Here is a 23,963-nt window from a genome sequence, read left to right on the forward strand (position 1 = left end):
CGTACAGCCGCGCAAAATTGTGCGGGCGTAACGTATCTGATTTACTTTACACCTCCGCAACTTACACGGGCAAGTGCTGTATTCTCAAAGCACTTGCTCCGTAAGTTGCGGCGGCGTAGCGTAAATCACCCGGCGGAATTAGAATTCGGTGGGTAGGGGGCGTGTATCATTTAAATCAAGCGCGTCCCCGCGCCGAACGAACTGCGCATGCGCCGTCCGTAAAATGTCCCAGTGTGCATTGCTCCAAATGACGTCGCAAGGACGTCATTGGTTTCGACGTGAACGTAAATGACGTCCAGCCCCATTCACGGACGACTTACGCAAATGATGTAACTTTTTCAAATTTCGACGCGGGAACGACGGCTATACTTAACATTGTTACGCCGCACTTATGCCACCATATAGCAGGGGCAACTATCTGCCGGGAAAAGCCTAACGTAAACGGCGTAACTTTACTGCGTCGGCCGGGCGTACGTTCTGGAATTCGCGTATTTAGCTAATTTGCATACTCGACGCGGAATTCGACGGAAGCGCCACCTAGCGGCCAGCGTAAATATGCAGTTACGATCCGACGGTGTAACACAGTTACGCCAGTCGGATCTACGGGAAATCTATGCGTAACTGATTCTAAGAATCAGGCGCATAGATACGACCGTGCAACGCAGAGATACGACGGCGTATCTGGAGATACGCCGTCGTATCTCTTCTGAGAATCTGGGCCATGGACTTTTTGCACACCATTCGTGCACATGGAAAAGACGTGATTCACATGCTGTGGTATGTTGCGAATTTGTACAGTTTTTTTTGTCCTGTGTGAGGTGCGAATTTACTGCAATTTTACCGCGAATTTCAGGAGTTGGACACAGCTGCAATTGATGTTCTAGCCAATGGAATCATGTTAATGTCGAATGTAAGGTGTTAACTTCCTGTTTTTTGTGGAGAGTAGTGTGGTGGAATTCGCACATATCTGAACCAACAATGCGATTCCAGAACGATGCCTATAGATACATTGATGCCTATAGACTAAATTCGCAACGCAACACTGTAAACTCGCACAAGAGCCTTTTTTATTATTGCATCGCATTAGTAGAGGAATCGCAACGCATAGAAATGAACGACCGTAATTGAAAACAATTACTTTTTGGATGACATGCGAATCTAGTTTTTTTTTTTTTAACGCATCGCATTCGTTATCAACTCGCACCAGTGTGAACCGGGCCTGAATCTCTCACTGTGGTTATTATATTTGGCAGCTGTATAGATACCTGAGCAGCATTTGCATCTGATTGGATGCAGCTGCTGTTCGGCCGACAACTTTCGTCCTGATCCTTTCGACTTTTCACTAAAAGGATGTTGGGTGGGAGCGTGTGCCAACAGGGCCAACCTTACTGGGTTCACATATGTGCGAATTAGATTCGCATGACATGCGAGTTCGCCCAGCTCTCAATGGAGCGGGCTCACACATGTCCGGGGCAGCCATGGCGAGAACTCCAAGAAGGTCCTGTGCATTTTTGGGTCCAGTTCAGATGCGAATTCCAGCAAAAATTTGGAACCGAATCGCACCTAAACCAATGAACAGGAATGCACCGGACCCCAGGCTGGAAACCACGGCCACACATACTGTGAACCAGGCCTGAAGCAAATTGTGTACGGCCAGCTTTAAAAGAAGTAGAGCTTGGATTGGGAGATTAGAAGGGTTTGCTTACGCTTGCAGTCAGGGCATGGTAAATATATGTGGTTGAGGAGTGGTTATATTACCCCCGCCTAACCCCTTTAGGCTGGGTTCACACTGCAGACGCATGCTACTGACAGCAGTGGCTGCGATGCGTCCCTGTTCTTAGTTTCAGGTGCGAATCAGGGCTGAATTTGGATCTGAAACTGAGCTAAAGACGCACTGCCCGAGGGCCCCATGCCACTAGGGGGCCCCATCAGGGTTGCCAGGCTCAGTAAAACCAGGGACAGTATGTAAAAATCAATGTTTTTTTTTAGATCTGTCCCTGATATGTCCGAAACCGACATGCTTTTGATGTGAAAATCCAGAGATTTTAGCTGCCCCGCCTCTGCACTGCCTCCTGGCGTGGTGGCCATCTGTAAGCCCGGGGGCCCCATAATCTTCTATTGCCCGAGGGCCCCATGAGTTTTCAGTCCGCCCCTGCTGCCACCTGTGTGTACCAAGCCTTAACAAGCTCATACCTTAGCCCCCCCGCATAAGGCTGGCCATACATTATACAATTTTCTTTTAGATTTACCAAAACCATATATAATATGAGGTCAAACCTGAACACTTTTGATATGTATGCAATCAGGCAGGTCCGTGCATAGTTGAAGGTAAATCTAAAGGGAATTTAATAAGACAATTGTATAATGTATGGCCAGCTTTACTCTAGGAAGCAAGTGGTGTAATATCAGTAATAGTACAGATCTAAAATATAAGATACCCACTACTATACCAAACTAATCAGATGCTTTACCAGACAGGCGTTGGTGTGAACTATTGTATGTGTTAACATATTAAAGCAGCCTGTTCATTAAGAATGGACTTCCAACAGCATCAGACATCCACATGCATCCGCCAGCATTTTTTGGAACACGTGTAGTTGCATGTGCGTTGGCCTACTATTCTAATTGGCATCACAAAAATTGTAGCATGTTGCGCTAACACATGGTAAAATGCACTACTGCCCTTTAGCCTAGGTTTACATTGCTGCAGGTTAGAAATGTTGCGAGCTCAGATTTAAACCGGCAATGCAGTCCGACTTTGGGGGAGATTTGACAGACATCTGTGCAGGTTCCTGCACAAATGTCTATACAAAAGTCTCCCAATGTCGCCAAAAGTAGTACAAGAACTACTTTTGGGAATCAGTGCGGCGCCATTGCCGGCAATAGTCGCCGACTTGACATGTCAAATCGTACCAATGTGAACCTAGGCTTACTGCTAAGCATTGGTGTGAAACTACCCTGAGTTTACCAGAGAAGCTCATAATATACCGTATTTATTGCGGTATAACGCGCTCCCGCGTATACCGCGCACCCCTAAAGTGGCCCCCGAAATTTCTGTAAAAAAAAATGTTATATGATTTTATTACTTACAGTTTTGGTGTCTTCCCAGCGTCCATCGTCCGGTCCGGCGTCCGTCTGCGGCCTCGATGATGTCCTCCCGGCTTCTCCAGCGCGTGCCTCAAGTCGAGTCCCCGCTTCCCGCGCTCAGTTTGAACGCCTCCGCCGACATATACCGAGTGCAGTACACTCGGGTACATTCGGCAAGGCTCGGCGTCGCTCGCGCTCACGCTCTGTGACGTTTATGCGTGAGCACGAGCGAAGCCGAGACTAGCCGAATGTACCCGAGTGTACTGCACTCGGTATATGTCGGCACAGGATTTCAAACTGAGCGCGGGAACTGGGAAGCGGCTATCGGCGTATATCGCGCACCCACGATTTTCCCCTTATTTTAAGGGGAAAATAGTGCGCGATATACGCCGATAAATACGGTAAGTAAAGTAAAACCTTGGTTTGAGAGCGTTTTGCAAGACAAGCAAAATGTTTTAATAAATTTTGCCTTGATATACAAGCGATGTCTTGATATAAGAGTAGCGTAATGTCACAACTGAGTATAAAAAAAGAAGAGAGGAGCCTCTAAGTGTAGCAATTGGTTACATTTAATGAAGGTACAACATTTAGCATCTTATTGTTACACTTAGAGGCTTCTCTCTTCTCTTGTATTCCCTGTAAAACAAATGCTTTGATATACAAGTGCTTTGGATTACAAGCATGTTTCTGGAACGAATTATGCTCGCAAACCAAGGTTTTACTATACCCCAATTAATTGATTTACTAAAACTGGAGAGTGCAAAATCTGGTGCAGCTGTGCATGGTAGCCAATCAGCTTCTAACTTCAGCTTGTTCAATAAAGCTTTGACAAGAAAAATCTGGAAGCTGATTGGCTACCATGCACAGCTGCGCCAGATTTTCCACTCTCCAGTTTTAGTACAGCAACCCTATTGTGTCCTTCTACAATTAGCGATGGAAATGTGCCTAGGAGCGTACACTTTAAATCAATGTTTGCACTGGTAGGCTCAATGTAAAAGGAAAGTAACACTTCTTCATGCAGAGCTTTATTTAACCTGAAGCGTGTCGTCCTGTCAGGTTGGGGTGATTCCAGCAGTCATCATGGGGCCCCACATATGGACAGATCACACATGGCTACCGGCAGGATCTGATAAAAGGAACACGAGGACAGAAAGACAAAGCAGATTGACTAGTGAATGAGAAAATCATTCCAACAGAGCATTTTATACAGATTAACTTGGGCTTTTAATGTTTTACAAAGGCCCCCTGGAGTAATCTTTGCCCCAGGCCTTCGTCTGTTGTAAAGTCAAACTGTGAAGACATATGGGCTCTGCCATTTCTACAGTGCTTTCTTAAAGGTACATACTCTATTGCTGTCATCCTGATCCTGTCTTCACAGGCCAGAGTCACTAACATGTGCAGCCTCTGAAGCTTGGATCGTAAACTCCTGTCCTGAACACTTGCTCTGGGTCAGTGACTGGATAGGATGAGGATGTCAGTCCTGAACCATGCTTGTTCTTTGGTCAGTCTGTAGTAAAGTGAGGATGGGGATGTCAGTCCTGAACCATGCTTGTTCTTTGGTCAGTCTGTAGTAAAGTGAGGATGGGGATGTCAGTCCTGAACCATGCTTGTTCTTTGGTCAGTCTGTAGTAAAGTGAGGATGTCAGTCCTGAACCATGCTTGTTCTTTGGTCAGTCTGTAGTAAAGTGAGGATGAGGATGTCAGTCCTGAACCATGCTGTTCTTTGGTCAGTCTGTAGTAAAGTGAGGATGGGGATGTCCGTCCTGAACCATGCTTGTTCTTTGGTCAGTCTGTAGTAAAGTGAGAATGAGGATGTCAGTCCTGAACCATGCTTGTTCTTTGGTCAGTCTGTAGTAAAGTGAGAATGAGGATGTCAGTCCTGAACCATGCTTGTTCTTTGGTCAGTCTGTAGTAAAGTGAGGATGGGGATGTCCGTCCTGAACCATGCTTGTTCTTTGGTCAGTCTGTAGTAAAGTGAGGATGGGGATGTCCGTCCTGAACCATGCTTGTTCTTTGGTCAGTCTGTAGTAAAGTGAGGATGGGGATGTCCGTCCTGAACCATGCTTGTTCTTTGGTCAGTCTGTAGTAAAGTGAGGATGGGGATGTCAGTCCTGAACCATGCTTGTTCTTTGGTCAGTCTGTAGTAAAGTGAGGATGGGGATGTCAGTCCTGAACCATGCTTGATCTTTGGTCAGTCTGTAGTAAAGTGAGGATGGGGATGTCAGTCCTGAACCATGCTTGTTCTTTGGTCAGTCTGTAGTAAAGTGAGGATGGGGATGTCAGTCCTGAACCATGCTTGTTCTTTGGTCAGTCTGTAGTAAAGTGAGGATGAGGATGTCAGTCCTGAACCATGCTTGTTCTTTGGTCAGTCTGTAGTAAAGTGAGGATGAGGATGTCAGTCCTGAACCATGCTTGATCTTTGGTCAGTCTGTAGTAAAGTGAGGATGGGGATGTCAGTCCTGAACCATGCTTGTTCTTTGGTCAGTCTGTAGTAAAGTGAGGATGGGGATGTCAGTCCTGAACAATGGTCGTTCTTTGGTCAGTCTGTAGTAAAGTGAGGATGTCAGTCCTGAACAATGGTCGTTCTTTGGTCAGTCTGTAGTAAAGTGAGGATGGAGATGTCAGTCCTGAACCATGTTTGTTCTGGATCAGTATAGAAGTGAAGATGTCAGTCCTGGAGTATGTTGTTCTGGATAGGTCTGTAGCAGTGTGAGGATGGGAATCTCAGGCTTGGAGGATGCTTGACCTGAATCGGTCTGTAGTGGGTATATAGAGGTCAGTCCTAGAGTATACTTGTCCTGGATCAGCCAGTAGTAGTGAGGATGTCACTCGTCCTGGATAAGGATGTCAGTCCTAGAGCATGCTCATCCTGGATCAATTTGTACTGTGGATGAGGATGTTAATTCCTGGAGCACACTTGTCCTGGATCAGTCTGCAGTGAGGATGTCAGTCCTGGAGCAGTTAGTACTAGTAGTAAAGTGAAGATGTCAGTCACATACCTGTATATCTATAATTCCTGCATGCTTGTCCTGGATAAGTCAGTAGTATTGAGGCCAAGGATGAGGATGTCAGTCATATATATCTATAAATCCTGACACATGCTTGTCCTGGATAAGTCAGTAGTATTGAGGCTAAGGATGTCAGTCCTGGAGCATACCTGTCCTGGATCATTCAGTAGTAAGGATGAGGATGCCAGTCATATATATATAAATAAATAATGGAGCATGCCTGTCCTGGATCAGTCAGTAGTAGTGAGGATAAGGACGTCAGTCCTGGAGCACACTTGTCCGTGATCAGTGAGTAGTAAGGATGAGGATATCAGTCATATATATATATATATATATATATATATATATATATATATATATATATATATATATATATATATATATATATATATATATATATATATATATATATATATATATATATATAAATCCTGGAGCATGCCTGTCCTGGATCAGTCAGTAGTAAGGATGGGGATAACAGTCCTGGAGCACACTTGTCCTGGATCAGTCTGTAGTGTGAGGATGGGGATGTCAGTCATCTTTATCTATAAATCCTGGAGCATGTCAGTCCTGGATCGGTCAGTAGTAAGGATGAGGATGCCTGTCCTGGACCGGTCAGTAGTAAGGATGAGGATGTCAGTCCTGGAGCATGCCTGTCCTGGATCGATCAGTAGTAAGGATGAGGATGCCTGTCCTGGATCGGTCAGTAGTAAGGATGAGCATGCCTGTCCTGGATCGATCAGTAGTAAGGATGAGGATGTCTGTCCTGGATCGGTCAGTAGTAAGGATGAGGATGTCAGTCCTGGACCGGTCAGTAGTAAGGATGAGGATGTCGGTCCTGGAGCATGCCTGTCCTGGATCGATCAGTAGTAAGGATGAGGAATGTCAGTCCTGGACCGGTCAGTAGTAAGGATGAGGATGTCAGTCCTGGAGCATGCCTGTCCTGGATCGATCAGTAGTAAGGATGAGGATGCCTGTCCTGGATCGGTCAGTAGTAAGGATGAGCATGCCTGTCCTGGATCGATCAGTAGTAAGGATGAGGATGTCAGTCCTGGATCGGTCAGTAGTAAGGATGAGGATGCCAGTCCTGGAGCATGCCTGTCCTGGTTTGATCAGTAGTAGGGATGATGATGTCAGTCCTGGAGCATGCCTGTCCTGGATCATTCAGTAGTAAGGATGAGGATGCCAGTCCTGGATCGATCAGTAGTAAGGATGAGGATGTCAGTCCTGGATCGATCAGTAGTAAGGATGAGGATGCCTGTCCTGGATCGATCAGTAGTAAGGATGAGGATGTCAGTCCTGGAGCATGTTAGTCTTGGATCGGTCAGTAGTAAGGATGAGGATGTCAGTCCTGGAGCATGCCCGTCCTGGATCGATCAGTAGTAAGGATGAGGATGCCTGTCCTGGATCGATCAGCAGTAAGAATGAGGATGACAGCCATATAAGTTACATTTCCCATATATCTGTCCTCAGTGTTCAGCGATCAGAGTCATACAGAATAAATGGCATAGAAGGTCGGTGTGTGGGACAGACTTACCTTGCTGTCCCCCGATCACTGTACACATGGTCATATAGAAGAAGTCCGGAGTGTCCCCGATGTCCCATATCCATGGCTCGGTGTCGTTGGCCCCGGACCGTGTGTCCCCGATGTCCCATATCCATGGCTCGGTGGCCCCGGACAGTGTGATCTCTCGGGGCCCCTCGCCCATGTGTGGAGGATCTCTTGTAGATGAAGAGTTTTGTGAGGATCCGATTACAGAGCCCTCCTCCCATCACAGACTAATTGTTGGTATGTCAGGGCAGGAGCCGGGCTGGGAGCTGTGCGGAGTGTGGTGAGGATGATGATGATGATGATGATGGTGTCGGTGGGATGATCACACGTCCGATCTGTGCTTTCTATGGACTGATCCTAGAGGGAAGGCGAGGCGGCTCTAATTGGTTTCTCAATGAAAGCTAATCAGCGATTCCCAGAAGGGTCAGTGGTGGATTAGCACTCCTCATCCTCCTCTGGAGCTCTTCTCATTCTGATCTCCCTCCTCCCTGCTCCATCCACATCACACCACAAACTTCTCCACCATTCATCCGGACTGGGACTACTTACCGCTCCAACTTCTACCATGAGTGACCTGGAAGAGGACTTCGCTAAGATCCTGATGCTGAAGGAGGAGAGGATCCGGGATCTGGAGAACCGATTGTTGGATAAAGAAGAAGAGATCCAGGAACTGAAAAGGAAACTACACAAGTACCAGTCTGTCCTGGCAGTGCCCATCAGCCCCCAGATGGGACCAAGGACCACCAGGGCTCAGGGCATCTCTGCCGAACCTCAGAGCTATAGATCCTACCATGACCTCACCAGGCAATCGTTTAAGAAGTTCATCAAGTCTGACAGGTAGGACTCCCCGGCTGGACATACATAGATCTGCTGGCTGGGCACACATAGATGTGTTGGGTGTGCCTACGTGTATCTGCTGGTTGTGCCTACATAGATCTCCGGTTTGTGCTTACATAGATCTTCTGGTTGTACCAACATAAATCTTCTAGCTGGCCATACATAGATCTCCTGGTTGTACCAACATAAATCTTCTAGCTGGCCATACATAGATCTCCTGGTTGTGCCTACATACATAGATCTTCTGGTTGTACCTACATACATCTTCTGGTTGTGTCATCATAGATCTTCTGGTTGTGCCATCAGAGATCTCCTGGTTGTGTCATCATAGATCCCCTGGTTGTGCCTACTTATACCTTCTGACTGTGCCCCCTTAGATCTCTTGGCTGTACATACATAAATCTCCTGGCCCTGTCTACATAGATCTCCTGTCTGATCTCTGCCTCCATAGATGCCTTGACTGTACCTACATAATATCCTGGCAGGGCACACATAGAGACCCTGACTAAGCACAGATGAAGCTCCTGCTTGCCTAACTGGGCATGTAAAGATTATGTGGCTGGGCCTACATAGACCCTGCTTGATCTTTTGGCTGGATCTGTATAGATCTCCTGGCTGTGCCCACCTAGATCTCCTGGATGTAGTTACATAGATTTCTTGTCTGTGCCCCCATTGATGTCCCGGCTGTGCCCCCATTGATGTCCCGGCTATGCCCACCTAGATCTCCTGACTGTGCCCACCTAGATCTCATGGCTCTGACCACCTAGCTCTCATGGCTCTGCCCACCTAGATCTCCTGGCTGAGACTATAGCTACTTAGATTTCTTGGCTGTGCCCCCTAGATCTCCTGGCTGTGTCCACCTAATCTCCTGGCTGTGCTCTCCTAGATGTCTCGTCTGTGCCCACCTAGATCTCCTGGCTGTGCCCTCCTGGATGCGCCCACCTAAATCTCCTGGATGTAGCTACATAGATTTCTTGTCTGTGCGCCGAGATCTCCTTGCTGTGCCCACCTAGATCTCTTGGCTGTGCCCACCTAGATCTCTTGGCTGTGCCCACCTAGATCTCTTGGCTGTGCCCACCTAGATCTCCTGGCTGCGCCCTCCTAGATATCCCGGATGTGTCCACATAGCTCTCTCTGCTGCCAGCCCAGGGCCGTCTTAATAGCATCATGGGCCCCTGGGCAAAGTAATGCTCTGGGGCCCCTACAATGATGACAGTGCAGGTAAACAGACATTAAGTAGGTAGGAGGCAGACTGCCCCCCCCCCCTTTGCATATATCACTCTGTGCCATTATGGGGCCCCCAATATCTGGGCAGCATGGACTCAAGGACCAGCTGCTTTGGGGAAAGTGCAGGGGCCCCCCATGCAGGTGGGGCCCCTGGGCAGTGCCCAGGTGTGCCCTCTCATTGAGACAACCCTGTGCCAGCCTTCCAATTTTTCTCCTGATCCACACAAGCCCTGTCAGGGGTGAATGAGTTAATTTGCAGGGTGCCCATGGTGGGTTATAGAAGTGATGGGCACATCCAAGGTTCACAAAACATTAAATGGCTGATTTCCAGGTCTAAGCAGATAACCCCATCAGTGCCAAAGGAGGTTAAAGAGCCCTCGAAGGTGACAGTGAAAACTTTGACACTTCCTGTAGTAAAGTTCCACCTACTTTGCTGTGTGACAGTTAGAGCAATCTACAACAGTTAGTAGCTGTAGGCTTCTTCCCACTGTATCTTCTGCAGGGATGTTCCTTTAAGGAGATGTAATTGAGCCACAGACAATGGTAAAGTAGCATCGATCTCATCTGTCATTTAAGCCCCCTTTGGAAATTAAACAGAGGAAGTCCAGAGCATTATTGGCTTTTAGAAGCTGCGAGTACATGGCTGAAAATGCATGTTTCAGGATATTTAATATCCCATTAGCCAGATCTCCTTCCCCTCCCTCTGCTGCATACGCTGCTCATCAGATCTGCACACTTCAAAAGAGGACAAGAATGAGAGGCAGCTAGGAGGGATGGTGACAACATTGCTGTGTCTCTCTGTTCCCATGGCGATACCTTTTTTTTTTTTTATAACAAACTTAAAAGAACTGATAAAGAGGTTCCAGCAGTCATGGCTGGGATAGATGGAGGATGCAAGTAGAAATGGGGCAGGCAGGAGGCATGAAGGGTTAACAAGACCAGCTGCTAAGATGTCACTATTGGGAAGTTAACCCTCTCCAGACCAACTCCTGCTTACGGGAAAGAATACCGCAATAAAGGACACCTGTCACGTCATAAATAAGTGGCCTACCATTGCTGTGTAGCATTGACAAGACCATCCTTCTGAAAGTGCGGTCATGCTAATCCTCATTCTTGAGTCCCCAGCCCAAAACTAAAATCAATCCAATGGAGGCGCTACTAGTTCAGACTCGGTTTGGAAAGCTGGAGGATCAGCACGACAGTCAGAAGGGGCTCAGCAATGGCAAAAAAGACTAAGGCTACCATACACTATACAATGTGATTGTAGAATTTTCTCCACTGACAACTATGCCATGTAAGGGTCTGTGCAAGAAGAATAAGATTGGATTGTATAGGTTTGTCCTCACCATGGGCATCCGCTCCATAGGGCAAGGGGGGTCATTTGCCCCCCCTCCCCTGGAATCACCAGGGAGAGCCAGGAGCAGGGCTGAACTGGCCCTGGGGCTGATTTAAGCGGTGACTGCAGCGCTCCCCTCCCCTCTAGTTGTCCCATATTTAGAGTGCCTGTCCCTCTTCTGGAAACAAATCCATTTGTCACTCATTCCAAAAGGTTCCACTTTTTGTCCTGAAATAAATATACTGTCAATATAGTGTAGTGTTTCAATCAAGGGAAAGGGGTGCTGTGTAAGTCCAGTGATGTAGGGTGCTGTGTAATGTAAAGGGGGCCAGTGATGCAGGGTGCTGTGTAATGTAAAGGGGGCCAGTGATGCAGGGTGCTGTGTAATGTAAAGGGGGCCAGTGATGCAGGGTGCTGTGTAATGTAAAGGGGGCCAGTGATGCAGGGTGCTGTGTAATGTAAAGGGGGCCAGTGATGCAGGGTGCTGTGTAATGTAAAGGGGGCCAGTGATGCAGGGTGCTGTGTAATGTAAAGGGGGCCAGTGATGCAGGGTGCTGTGTAATGTAAAGGGGGCCAGTGATGCAGGGTGCTGTGTAATGTAAAGGGGTCCAGAGCTGTGGGGTGCTATGTAATGTAAAGGGGTCCAGAGGTGCAGTTTTGGAGAGGGGGTACACAGTAGTGACAAATGCCGCATACACACCATCACTTTATGTGATGAAAAAAAAACGACACTTTCTGTGAAGTAAAAAATGACGTTTTTGAAACTTCAATTTTCAAAGATGAAGTTGCCTACACACCATCGTTTTTCTCACAATGTTCTTGCAAAGTGAGGTTACGTTTTACTATTGAAGCTCGCTTCATAAGTAGCTTCTGGGCATGCGTGGATGAAAAAACGTCTTACAAAACAATTTCTGTGAAGTAAAAAGTGCACTTTTGAAAAACGACACATAAAATTGAACCATGCTTCAATTTTTTTTGGTCGTTTTTTACAAGACATAAAACGACGTTTTCCCCCACACACAGTCAATTAAAGTGACGTTTTTAAAAACGTCATTTTTTTTCATCACATAAAGTGATGGTGTGTACGCGGCAAAAGAGATATTGAAATATGCAGGGGGCACAGTTGGGTGTTTTTACATTTTAACCTGGGGGGCGCTTTTAACCTGCGCTGGAGGTTCGAAGAAAGGGTAAAATGCAACGGTGTATCGCCGCTGCCGAAGCGCCCCCCTCTGAAAAAAAATTAGCGGACACCCATGGTCCTCACATTACATAGCTTTAGTACTTGGGAATGTACAATGTAATGTGTATGGACATCATAGGCAACCAATCTGATTGTACAATCTACTTTAGATCTACCTTCAACATTATAATGCATGAGCCTGCGTCACTGAATAATTAAATTGGTTTGACCTCATGTTACATATATTTGGTAAAGCTAAAGAATATTGTTAATAGATTCTGTGATAGTGTATGGCCGGTTATAGACTGACCATAGACAATACAATCTGTACACTCACCTTTAGGCCTACTACCATCAACTATGTGCTTCAAGGGCATGCCTGATTGGGTACAAATCGAATTGAATTGTTAAGTGTGTCCTCCTATCAAATAGTTCTGGTAAATAAAAAGGAAGTTGGACAATCAGATTGTATGGTGTATGGCTAGCTTAAGGCTGATCATATATTATACAGTCTAATTGTATAGGTCCCTTTAGAGCAGGGGTCTCCAAACTTTCTAAGCAAAGGGCCAGTCTACTGTCCTTCAGGCTTTAGGGGGCTGGACTGTGGCCAGTGGAAGTAGAAATGCCCTGTCATCAGTTCCCAACATTGGTTTTAATGGGAGAAATAGTGCCCCAGTGTTGATATCAATGGAAGAATAGTGGCCCATCATTGTTGTCAGTTGGTAAATCAAGGCCCCAAGGGCCAGCTAAAGGCAAGCAAAGGGCCACATCCGGCCCCCGGGCCGCAGTTTGGAGACCACTGCTTTAGATCTACCATCAACTATGTAGTAAAAGGGCCCACCCTATTTTATGCTAAATAAAGGACTGTTTAGATCTGTCCTCATATTACATGGTTTGTGAGATTGTATAGTGTATGCCTAGCTTAGGGTGATTTTAGATCATTCTAAACATTGTTAAGAGTTATGTTACATTCCCTATTATCTTAGGCTAGTTGGGCACCTTATACCATTAGCCAGGTCATACATGGAGTGATATTCAGCAGGTTCAGCTGGGAGGTTGTGCAGAAGTTGATCGTAGATAGAGTTCTGTACAAGCACGTGGTCCGATTATTCTGCTCAATCGGTGCTGCCGGATTTAGTCTGCAATGCTGATCAGTCTATTCTGCCGGTAAGTCTCCTCACTGTCAGAATACAATAGCTCAGCGGGAAGGATTCCCTCATCCACATCAAATGTTTGGATGGGGGAATTGGTCCTGGATGCGTCCATCTTCTCCTGGTCTTCCTTCCTGGTCCAATCTATTCAGCCTCCTAAATGGCCCAGGCTGCGATGACATCATTCCTGTGCATGCACACTCCAGTGACTTCATCACGGCACAGAGTGGTGCTATAAGCGTACTCTGAGCTGCACATTCACAGTTCAGGTTACACTGCCACTGACAGACTGGGAGAACCATTTATCACCACTAAGGTCTCTTCTGACATTAAAACCCTACAACCCCTTTCACACTGAGAGTGGTTTTCAGGCGTTTTAGCGCTGGAAATAGCCTCTGCTAAACGCCTGAAAACCGCCTCCCATCCAGTGTGACTTTTCACACTCGAACCTTGCGCTTGCGGGATGTTCCGAAAAGTCCTGCAAGCAGTAACTTTGGGGCAGATTGGGAGCGCTGTATTTAGTGTCCATTACAAATGTCAAAAGTCGCCAAACGTAGTACAGAAACTACTTTTGGGAATCGGTGCGGCACCGCAAGTCAGCATCGCACCGATTCGGACGGTGCCATTGCCGGCAATAACTGCCAATTTGGCATGCGATTTGACATGTCAAATCGCATGCCAAATCGCTACAATGTGAACCTAGGCTAATTCTTTTCTGTAAAATCACTATGCTTAGTAACATAATGCTGAAGAAAGGGTTTTTATAGCAGAGCGCAACCCGATGTTGCATCATATCGCCAGTGATTAAATCGCTAGCTACAAATAACTGTTTATTGCTGACATTAGAGACCGCTAGCAGTGATTTATCTCTTTGAAAATAAATCACCTGTGGGTCATCAGCATCTGTGTGGTGCAGGAACACAAGCAAAATTGTTCACATTCCTGCAGCGTACAAAAACATGCATGCTTTTTTCCAGGCATGCTGCAGTGCCATTAAGTCTTAGCTAATGTGAGTGAGAAACTGCACATCAAGGCCTCATGCCCACTGGGCAGGAATAAATGCCACTTTTACAGGAGTCTGGCGTTTAATTTTTCAGCCTATAAATACACCTGTATGTTCACCTATGTGTCCATGCGCACACAGGCCAGGGTTGCCAACCGCCAGTAAATTTACTGACAGTTAGTAAAAAAGAATAGAATTTTTTTTTACAACTGCCGGTAAATATCAGGGGCTGATAATTTCATGCTGTGTTGACTTTTTAAGTGTAAATCAAGCAAAATACTTTGTTATAAATATTGTTAGTGTTTCCTTTTTTTTGTTTACAAACTTTTATTATAGAAAATAAATGGTGGTACAAATCCATAAAATTAGTTTCCATATCATGTTTATACTGTTTAAATATTCACTGTGGGCCAGATTCTCGTACAGCCGCGTATATTTGTGTGGGAGCGTAACGTATCCTATTTACATTACGCCTCTGCAACTTATACGGGCAAGTGCAGTTTTCTCAAAGCACTTGCTCCGTAAGTTGCGGCGGCGTAGCGTAAATAGGCCGGCGTAAGCCCGCCTAATTCAAATGTGGAACAGGGGGGCGTGTTTTATGTTAATCACTTGTGACCCGACGTGATTGACGTTTTTCACTAACGGCGCATGCGCCGTTGTGGACATATCCCAGTGTGCATTGCTCCAAATACGCCGCAAGGACGTATTGGTTTCGACGTGAACGTAAATTACGTCCAGCCCCATTCACGGACAATTTACGCAAACAACGTAAAATTTTCAAATTTCGCGGGAACGACGGCCATACTTAACATTGGTACGCCGCATGTATGCCTCATATAGCAGGGGTAACTTTACGCCGGGAAAAGCCTAACGTAAATGGCGTATCTGTACTGCGTCGGCCGGGCGTACGTTCGTAATTTCGCGTATCTAGCTGATTTACATATTTCAACGCGTAAATCAGCGTACACGCCCCTAGCGGGCAGCGTAAATATGCAGTTACGATCCGACGGCGTAAGAGACTTACACCGGTCGGATCTAATAGAAATCTATGCGTAACTGATTCTAAGAATCAGGCGCATAGATACGACCGCCCAGACTCAGAGATGCGACGGCGTATCTGGATATACGCCGTCGTATCTCCTTTGTGAATCTGGGCCTGTGTTAGTTTTCAATAGGAGTTCTGTAATTTCTCAGGTTGCCAGTAAAATATGTGCTCCGCCAGTAAACTTTCCATGTTTTGTCAGTAAAAAATGCTGCGGGAGGTTGGCAACCCTGACACAGGCGTTTACAGGCATTTTAGAAAAGGAGCGTTTACAGCGTGAAAAAAAAAAGCATTACCAGTGTGTTCAGGAGTGGAGCATTTGGGCAAAAAAACAAAAAACAAGTGCGTATATGCATAAACACATTACTTGATGCATTAAAATGTGCAAAATCACATGCTCACCGTTGCATCTGCATAGGTTTTACTCTGCTGTACGTGATATGCTTGTAGTGTGATGATTTGCACAGTGCAGTACACAGTTCTATGCATAATAATATTGATTTTGTAAACGATTATTGGCCTATAGACATGTGCATTCGTTTTTGTCCGAATGCATTTTCGTCCGAATTCCGGGTATTTTTGTTATCGTTTTAACAAACGAACGCGCAGAATCCAAAATCTGAAAGATCCGACATAAAAAAATGCTTTATTTTCGTTTTCGTTGCTACAACAATTTGATATAGATAGGAGACTCAACATGACGCTGACAATAGCAATCTGTGTCTATCGAACCTGCGGTCAATTGTGCCTAACCTAACTCTATTAGTCCAAGATTATTCTACATAGAGAGGAAAGATTTGACATTATAGAGACAGTGGGCCGGATTCAGAAAGAAGATACGACGGCGTATCTCCTGATACGCCGTCGTATCTCTGCGTCCGGCCGTCGTATCAATGCGCCTGATTCATAGAATCAGGTTACGCATAGATATGCCTAAGATCCGATAGGTGTAAGTGACTTACACCGTCGGATCTTAGGCTGCAATTCCAGGCCGGCCGCTAGGTGGTGCTTCCGTATCTTTTACGCGTCAAATATGCTAATGAGCATTTACGCCGATTCAGAAACGAACGACCGCCCGGCGCTTTTTTTTACGTCGTTTGCGTTCGGCTTTTTCCGGCGGAAAGTTACCCCTGCTATAGGAGGGGTAAGTGCGGCGTATCCTATGTTAAGTATGGCCATCGTTCCTGCGCCGAGTTTTGAATTTTTTCCGTTGTTTGCGTAAGTCGTTTACGTTAACGTCGAAACCAATGATGTCCTTGCAACGTCATTTGGAGCAATGCACGCTGGGAAAATTTGCGGATGGCGCATACGCTGTTCGATTGGCGCGGGGACGCGCCTGATTTAAATTATATACACATATTCGCCAGCACACCAAGGGTCATTTAAAAAAAACGTCCTAAAATTTAATGCATATTAGCGATCCAGAAAAAGCTTTTTCTGGATCGCTAATATGCATAAAATTTTTGGACGTTTTTTTAAATGATCCTTGGTGTGCTGGCGAATATGTGTATATGATTTGCTTTCCGGTTCCCAGCCGGTAATCGTTTCAGCACCCTTTTACTTATTGGCCATTTTCCTGGAAGGTGTGCAATTGGAATATTTTTGACGATGATTTAAATTATACACGCCCCCTAGCCGCGGAATTTGAATTCCGCCGGGGGATTTACGATACGCCGCCGCAACTTTAGAGGCAAGTGCTTTCTGAATAAAGCACTTGCCTCAAAAACTTGCAGCGGCGTAACGCAAATCAGATAGGTTACGCGGATCTAAAGATCCGCTGACCTATCTGAATCTGGCCCAGTGTTGGGGTAGACCATTCGACATGAACTAGTAAGATTCAACAAAGCAGCGAAAAACATACAAACATCAAATTTTATAATTGAAGGCTTATGGTGTCTGTCGAAAGTTCTAAGAAGATTCGACAAGCAGCTAAACTGTACGACGCCGCAATCGTACATTTCCGATCAAATGCTCGGCCCATAGGCTATAGAAGAATTTGAATGTTAGTTGACTAGTAATAATAATTTATAAATATAATTATTACTAGTCATACAACATTAGAATTCTTCTATAGCTTGTAGGCGGAACATTCGACTGGAAATGTACAATTGCGCCGTCGTACAGTTTAGCTGCTCCGTCGAATCTTCTTAGAACATTCGACAGACACCATAAGCCTTCAATTGACAGATTCAACCTTAATTCATTTGGATTTTCGGACGAATGCATTTTATAACAAAACTAAATAAATAAAAACGAATTTCGGGAGTAACTAAAATATATTTATATTTCAGTGTGCACATGTCTATTGGCCTACTGTTGGTCTTTGCCTTGTTTGGTGAATAAGCCCCTTAATGGGTTAACACGCTAAATCTCAGAATATTTACAGCTAATGACATGGTCTTAGATCTTTTGCTTGTGGCATATACATTTAGTTTTAACTAGCATAACCCACCCCCTCCCCCCCCCCCCCCCCCCCCATTCCCATGCTGATAGTCATCACTGTGAAGCTTATTTACAAGCCGGAAAAAAAAAAGTCCCAAAATACAGCTTAACCCCTGATCACATTTCCATAAGGAGAAAGCTCTGTATTCAAACAGACATGCAAAATATAACCGGAATGTGGACGCGTGTTAAAATAGTGACCAGTTGTCGGTTTTTAAGTAGTGGCAACGACAAAGGCCAGCGGAGCGTGATTGGAGCGAGAGGTCTAATATAGATGCATCCTGTCTTAAATAGTAAAGATGTGGTCACAAAAAGGTCAGGGGTGGCGTGATATTCAGGGCAGTGTACCCTTGAGGTGATCATGGTCGGATCGGATTATCTTTGAGTGTGACAACTTGGGATTCCGGCCCGTATCGCTCCACTCCCACTTCGGTCTGTTTTGTCTGGCACAGAATGCCCCTATTTATTCAGGCCGATGACACCAGGCAATGTGAAAACTTCAGAGCAATTTTTGGTTCTTGCTACGCTGTGATGTAATATAACCGAAATTGTACTTGTCCTGATCTCCTGACGAAAAGGGCGAATCCTGCACTATCATCCTTACTGTGGATTTCTCAGAGGCGGCTCTGCTAGAGCCAGATGCATTTGTCTTATGGGGCTGGCTGACCCAGCGGTTGCCTTTACAGTGCCTTCCAGTTTTGTGCCCCAGGCCAGACTTTGTCAGCTTGTATCTCTTTCAAATCAGTGTTTTTTTGGTGTGGGGGGGGTGTACATGTATGTGAACAGATGGTCTGACCAGGAAGGCAATCTATTTGTATTCCCCAGGGCCGCAGAGCGTATGTTCCAGGACTGGAGTGCTAGGTAAACCATGCACTCTTTTCTTTATCCTAAAACAACACACTAATGTCCTTTAATGGTAACTCACACCATACATAGGCCACCCTTCACATGCCCAGCAGCATGTGCTAATGAATAAGAGGCAGGGGCGGACAGACCATTTGGGCACTCGGGCACTGCCCGAGGGCCCCATGCCACTAGGGGGCCCCATCAGGGTTGCCAGCCTCAGTAAAACAGACAGACCCGGATTCACGTAGAATCGCGTATCTGTGTGCGGGCATAACGTATCCTATTTACGTTACGCCTCCACAACTTTTACAGGCAAGTGCCGTATTCTCAAACGAAAGTTGCGGCGGCGTAGCATAAATAGGCTGGCGTAAGCCCGCCTAATTCAAATGTGGTAGATGTGGGCGTGTGTTATGTAAATTTTATGTGACCCCCACGTAAATGACGCTTTTTACGAACGGCGCATGCGCCGTCTGTGAAAGTATCCCAGTGCGCATGCTCCAAATTAACCCGCAAGAAGCCAATGCTTTCGACGTGAACGTAAATGACTCCCAGCCCTATTTGCGAACGACTTACGCAAACGGCGTAACATTTTCAAAATTTGACGCGGGAACGACGTCCATACTTAACATTGGTACGCCTCATGTACGCCTCATATAGCAGGGGTAACTTTACACCGGGAAAAGCCTAACGTAAACGGCGTATCTGTACTGCGTCGGCCGGGCGTGAATTCGCGTATCTAGCTGATTTACATATTTCTAGGCGTGAATCAGCGTACACGCCCCTAGCGGCCAGCGTAAATATGCAGTTAAGATCCAACGGCGTAAGAGACTTACGCCGGTCGGATCTAATACAAATCAATGCGTAACTGATTCTAATGCCGCGTACACACCATCACTTTATGTGATGGAAAAAAACGACATTTTCTGTGAAGTAAAAAACTATGTTTTTGAAACTTCAATTTTCAAAAACGACGTTGCCTACACACCATCGTTTTTTCACAATGCTCTAGCAAAGCGAGGTTACGTTCACCACTTTTTTCCATTGAAGCTCGCTTCATAACTAGCTTCTGGGCATGCGCGGGTTTAAAAACGTTGTTTTAAACGTCGTTTTTTGCTACACACGGTCAATTTCTGTGAAACAAAAAACGACGTTTTGAAAAACGACACAAAAAATTGAAGCATGCTTCAATTTTTTTTTGTCGTTTTTCACAAGACACAAAACAACGTTTTCCCCCACACACGGTCATTTAAATTGACGTTTTTAAAAATGACATTTTTTTTCATCACATAAAGTGATGGTGTGTACGCGGCATAAGAATCAGGCGCATAGATACGACGGCTCGGACTCAGAGTTACGACGGCGTATCAGGAGATACGCCGGCGTAACTCGTACGAGAATCCGGGCCACAGTATGTAAAAATCTGTGTTTTAAAAAAAATCCCAAGATTATAGCTGCCCCACCTCTCCAGTACCTTTTCAGTGTGTGTATGTGTATTCTGTGTGTATGTATACTGTGCGTGTATAGTGTGTGTGTATACTGTGTATGTACAGTATACTGTATGTGTGTATACTGTGTGGTCCCATAATCTATTGCCCGGGGGCCCCATAATCTCCTATTGCCCGGGGGCCCCATAATCTCCTATTGCCCGGGGGCCCCATAATCTCCTATTGCCCGGGGGCCCCATAATCTCCTATTGCCCGGGGCCCCATAATCTCCTATTGCCCGGGGGCCCCATGAGTTGTCAGTCTGCCCCTGATAAGAGGGTTACCATTTCTTTTTATGGGGGGCCATGAGTTGGAAAAATAGTACAGGTGTGCTTTTGGAGCATGAAGGTGGCAAGGAGACTTCAGTGGCAATATACAATAAAAAGTATGTAACATGCATTTTTGTGCATTTTAGTACATTATAACAACCCCCCACCCGTAGTAACCTGTTTGACTTTTATTGGTAAAAAAAATGCGTGCAAGTGAATGTGCATGAAAATGTACGTTTAGGCTCGGTTCACATATATATGCAAATTGGATGCAGGCTTCCCTTGCTCTCAATGGAGGGAGGCGGTTCACACATGCCTGGGGTGCCCCCCGGTCCGCATTCAAAAAGGGTCCTGTGTGTCTTTGAGTCCGATTCAGATGTGAATTCTGGCAAAAATTCTGACCTGATTCACACTCAAACTCACACCTCCCAACTTTCTAAGATGGGAATGGGGGACACCTATTAACAAAAGTATGTAGGCATAGGACACACCCCTGCCACACCCCCTCAAAGGAGAATGATTGGTACAAAAAAAGTTAATGGTTAAACCCACTAAGTCATAGCTCCCAACTATCCCCGATTTCGAAGGGACCGTCCCTGATTTGGAGCAATGTCCATCTGTCCCTCTTTCCTCCTCATTTGTCCCTGATTTTGGTCTGATCTATATAGATGTATATAATATGCATTTTTTATCTATCAAAAAGTGTTTTCCAGAGCTAAACATTTCATTGGATTTCTAAATTGCTGCACTTGGAAATTCCAAAAGCCAATATAAAGGAAGAGTACTGGTAAAAAAAAGCACTTGTGTGTTTAACCAATCTTGTTTTTTTTGTACAAGTCTCCTTTTAGGGGGTGTGACAAGGGGTGTGTCATATGCCTGCATACTTTTGCTGATAGGTGTCCCTCATTCCCATCTCAAAAAGTTGTAAGGTATGCACTAAGTGCTTTTTTTTTAATCACTACTTTTCCTTTAGATTGGCTTTTGGAATTTACAAATTCAGCAATTTAGACATTGGATGAAAGGTTTAGCAGTGGGAAACACTTTATTGATAGATAAATAGTGCATTTTCTATACAACTATATAGATCAGACCAAAATGAGGGACAAAATGAGGAGGAAAGAGGGACAGAGGGACTATGTTCCAAATCAGGGACAGTCCCTTGAAATCGGGGACAGTTGGGAGGTATGCCCAAACCAGTGAACAGGGACGCACCAGACCCCAGGAATGAACCCGGGGCCAGAAATATGTGAACCCAGCCTTAAAAAGGCGCTTAAAATCTCACTGAAAAAAGCAGATGCAAAAGTGTGAACCTAGGCTTCAGCTGAACTCGCACGATTTCATACCCGCATGTCAGTCCGACTTTGGGAGCAATTTCAGAGACATCTGTGCAGATGTCTATACAAATCGCACCCCAAAGTAGCCAAAAGTAGTACAGAAGCTACTTTTGGGGATTGGTGTGGCGCCGCAAAGTCGGCGCCGCACCAATTCAGACAGTGCCATTGTTGGCAATAGCCGCCAATTTGGCATGCGATTTGACATGTCAAATCGCATGCCAAATCGCATCAATGTGAACCTAGTTCTTTAGTTTAGGAGTAGGGATGAGCCGAACACCAGCCCCCCCCCCCCGTTCGGTTCACACCAGAACCTGCGAACAGACCAAAAGTTTGTGTGAACTTTAGAACCCTGTTAAAGTCTATGGGACGCAAATGTTTGAAACGTTTGAAATCTAAAGTGCTAAAGTGGTCTTGCCCCAGGGGACATGTATCAATGTAAAAAAAAAGTAAAAAAAAACAGTGATTTTAATAATGCTTAAAGTCAAACAATAAAAGTGAAATATTCCTTTAAATTTCATACCTAGGGGGAGTGTATAGTATGCCTGTGAAGTAGCGCTTGTTTCCCGTGCTTAGAACTATCCCTGCACAAAGTGTTTATTCATGAATTGTCGGCTCCCAGCAATACAGAGAAAAGGCATTAATGAAAAAAAAATGCGTGGAGGTCCCCCCAAATTCAATTACCAGACCCTTCAGGTCTGGTATGGATATTAAGGGAAACTCCACCCCGAATTAAAAAAAATGACGTGGGGTTCCCCCCAAAGAATGGTCTGGGTTTTATGGGGAACTTTACCCCAAATAAAAAAAAAATGGAGTGGAGTTCCCCCCAAAAATCCATACCAGACCCTTTATCCGACCACGCAACCTGGCAGGCCACAGGAAAAGAGGGGGGAACGAGAGAGCGCCACCCCCTCCTGAACCATACCAGGCCACATGCCCTCAACATTGGGAGGATGCTTTGGGGGTCTGTGACCCCTCAAAGCACCATGTCCCCATGTTGATGGGGACAATGGCCTCATCCCCACAACCCTTGCCGGTGGTTGTGGGGGTTTTCGGGCGGGGGGCTTATCGGAATCTGGAAGACCCCTTTAACAAAGGGGACCCCAAGATCCCAGCCCCCCTATGTGAATTGGTAATGGGGTACATTGTACCCCTACCATTTCACAAAGAAAGTGTAACAAATTGTAAAAAAAAAAAAAAACAGACACCGTTGGGAAAGTCCTTTATTAAAAATAGAAAAATGGAAATAAAAAAATGAAAATAAAAAAAAAAGATACCAGCGGTGGTAATCCACTCTTGGTCTCCGCTCCAACGCTGTCGGTATCCTGTGATGGATGATCTCCTCTCCAGGGTCCAGCGATGAGAAGATCTCTTCATCCAGGTCCAGGATCCAGCGATGAGATGTCCGCAGCGCATCGCATTACCTGTCTCCACCGGAGACACCCTGGGAATGATGCGGCGGGAGCGCAATGACAGCTCTTATGTAGGTGAGGGCGGGGCCACCCGTGACGCAAGGGAAAACCCAGGCTTTCCCAGTGACGTATGTGCGGGTGACCCCGCCCCCTCTGATGTAACGGCAAACACCACGCATTGTTTTTTTTTTTTTTAAACAAAGTGTTACTAAACCCACAACAGTAAAATCAGTGGCCCAGATTCTCAAAGGGCGTACGACGGCGCAACGCCATGTACGCCCGCCGACATTTACGCCATTCTACGAGAATCTGGGCCAGTGTCTATATGCAGTAAAACATGTTTGTTACTGTCTTGGGTTTAAGTAACACTTTAGTAACACTAAGTTCAGCTTCAGTAAATGAAGACCTTTGTAACACATGAGTAACTTGCAGCAATGGACAGGTTATACACTTTGTAGCAATGCTGAAGTTTGTGACTTTGTGGAGAGTCATTTAATAATTAGCCAGCTATTGGATTCCCTGGTGAACGGCACTGACACCCACAACAGAACTGCTACTTCTCATACACACATCACAAGACAATTAGCAGAAAACCTGTCCTGTATCTGTAGTCACTCTGATAAGATAGTGAAGTGAGTGATGTTGAATGATCACACATGTTATTATTACCGTAATAACCATCATTCCTATTTTCCACAAAACCTTCCATCCAATACCTGCCCTTTCCTAAAACACGGGGAAGTGTAGTTTGTTGTG

The 23,963-nt window shown here is 45.6% G+C and overlaps 1 protein-coding gene across 1 annotated transcript in view; it reads left to right on the forward strand.

Annotated features, from left to right (window-relative positions):
* The first annotated feature begins 7,943 nt into the window (after window positions 1-7,943).
* Window positions 7,944-23,963, forward strand: part of PRKG1 (protein kinase cGMP-dependent 1) — a 1,173,427-nt gene continuing 1,157,407 nt past the window's right edge. Inside the window, exon 1 of the mRNA XM_040362065.1 lies at window positions 7,944-8,484. Coding sequence (XP_040217999.1) covers window positions 8,213-8,484 — 272 coding nt within the window. The 5' untranslated portion in view covers window positions 7,944-8,212. The remainder of the gene's footprint in view (window positions 8,485-23,963) is intronic.

Source organism: Rana temporaria, chromosome 8 (assembly GCF_905171775.1).
Source record: "Rana temporaria chromosome 8, aRanTem1.1, whole genome shotgun sequence".
NCBI lineage: Eukaryota > Metazoa > Chordata > Amphibia > Anura > Ranidae > Rana > Rana temporaria.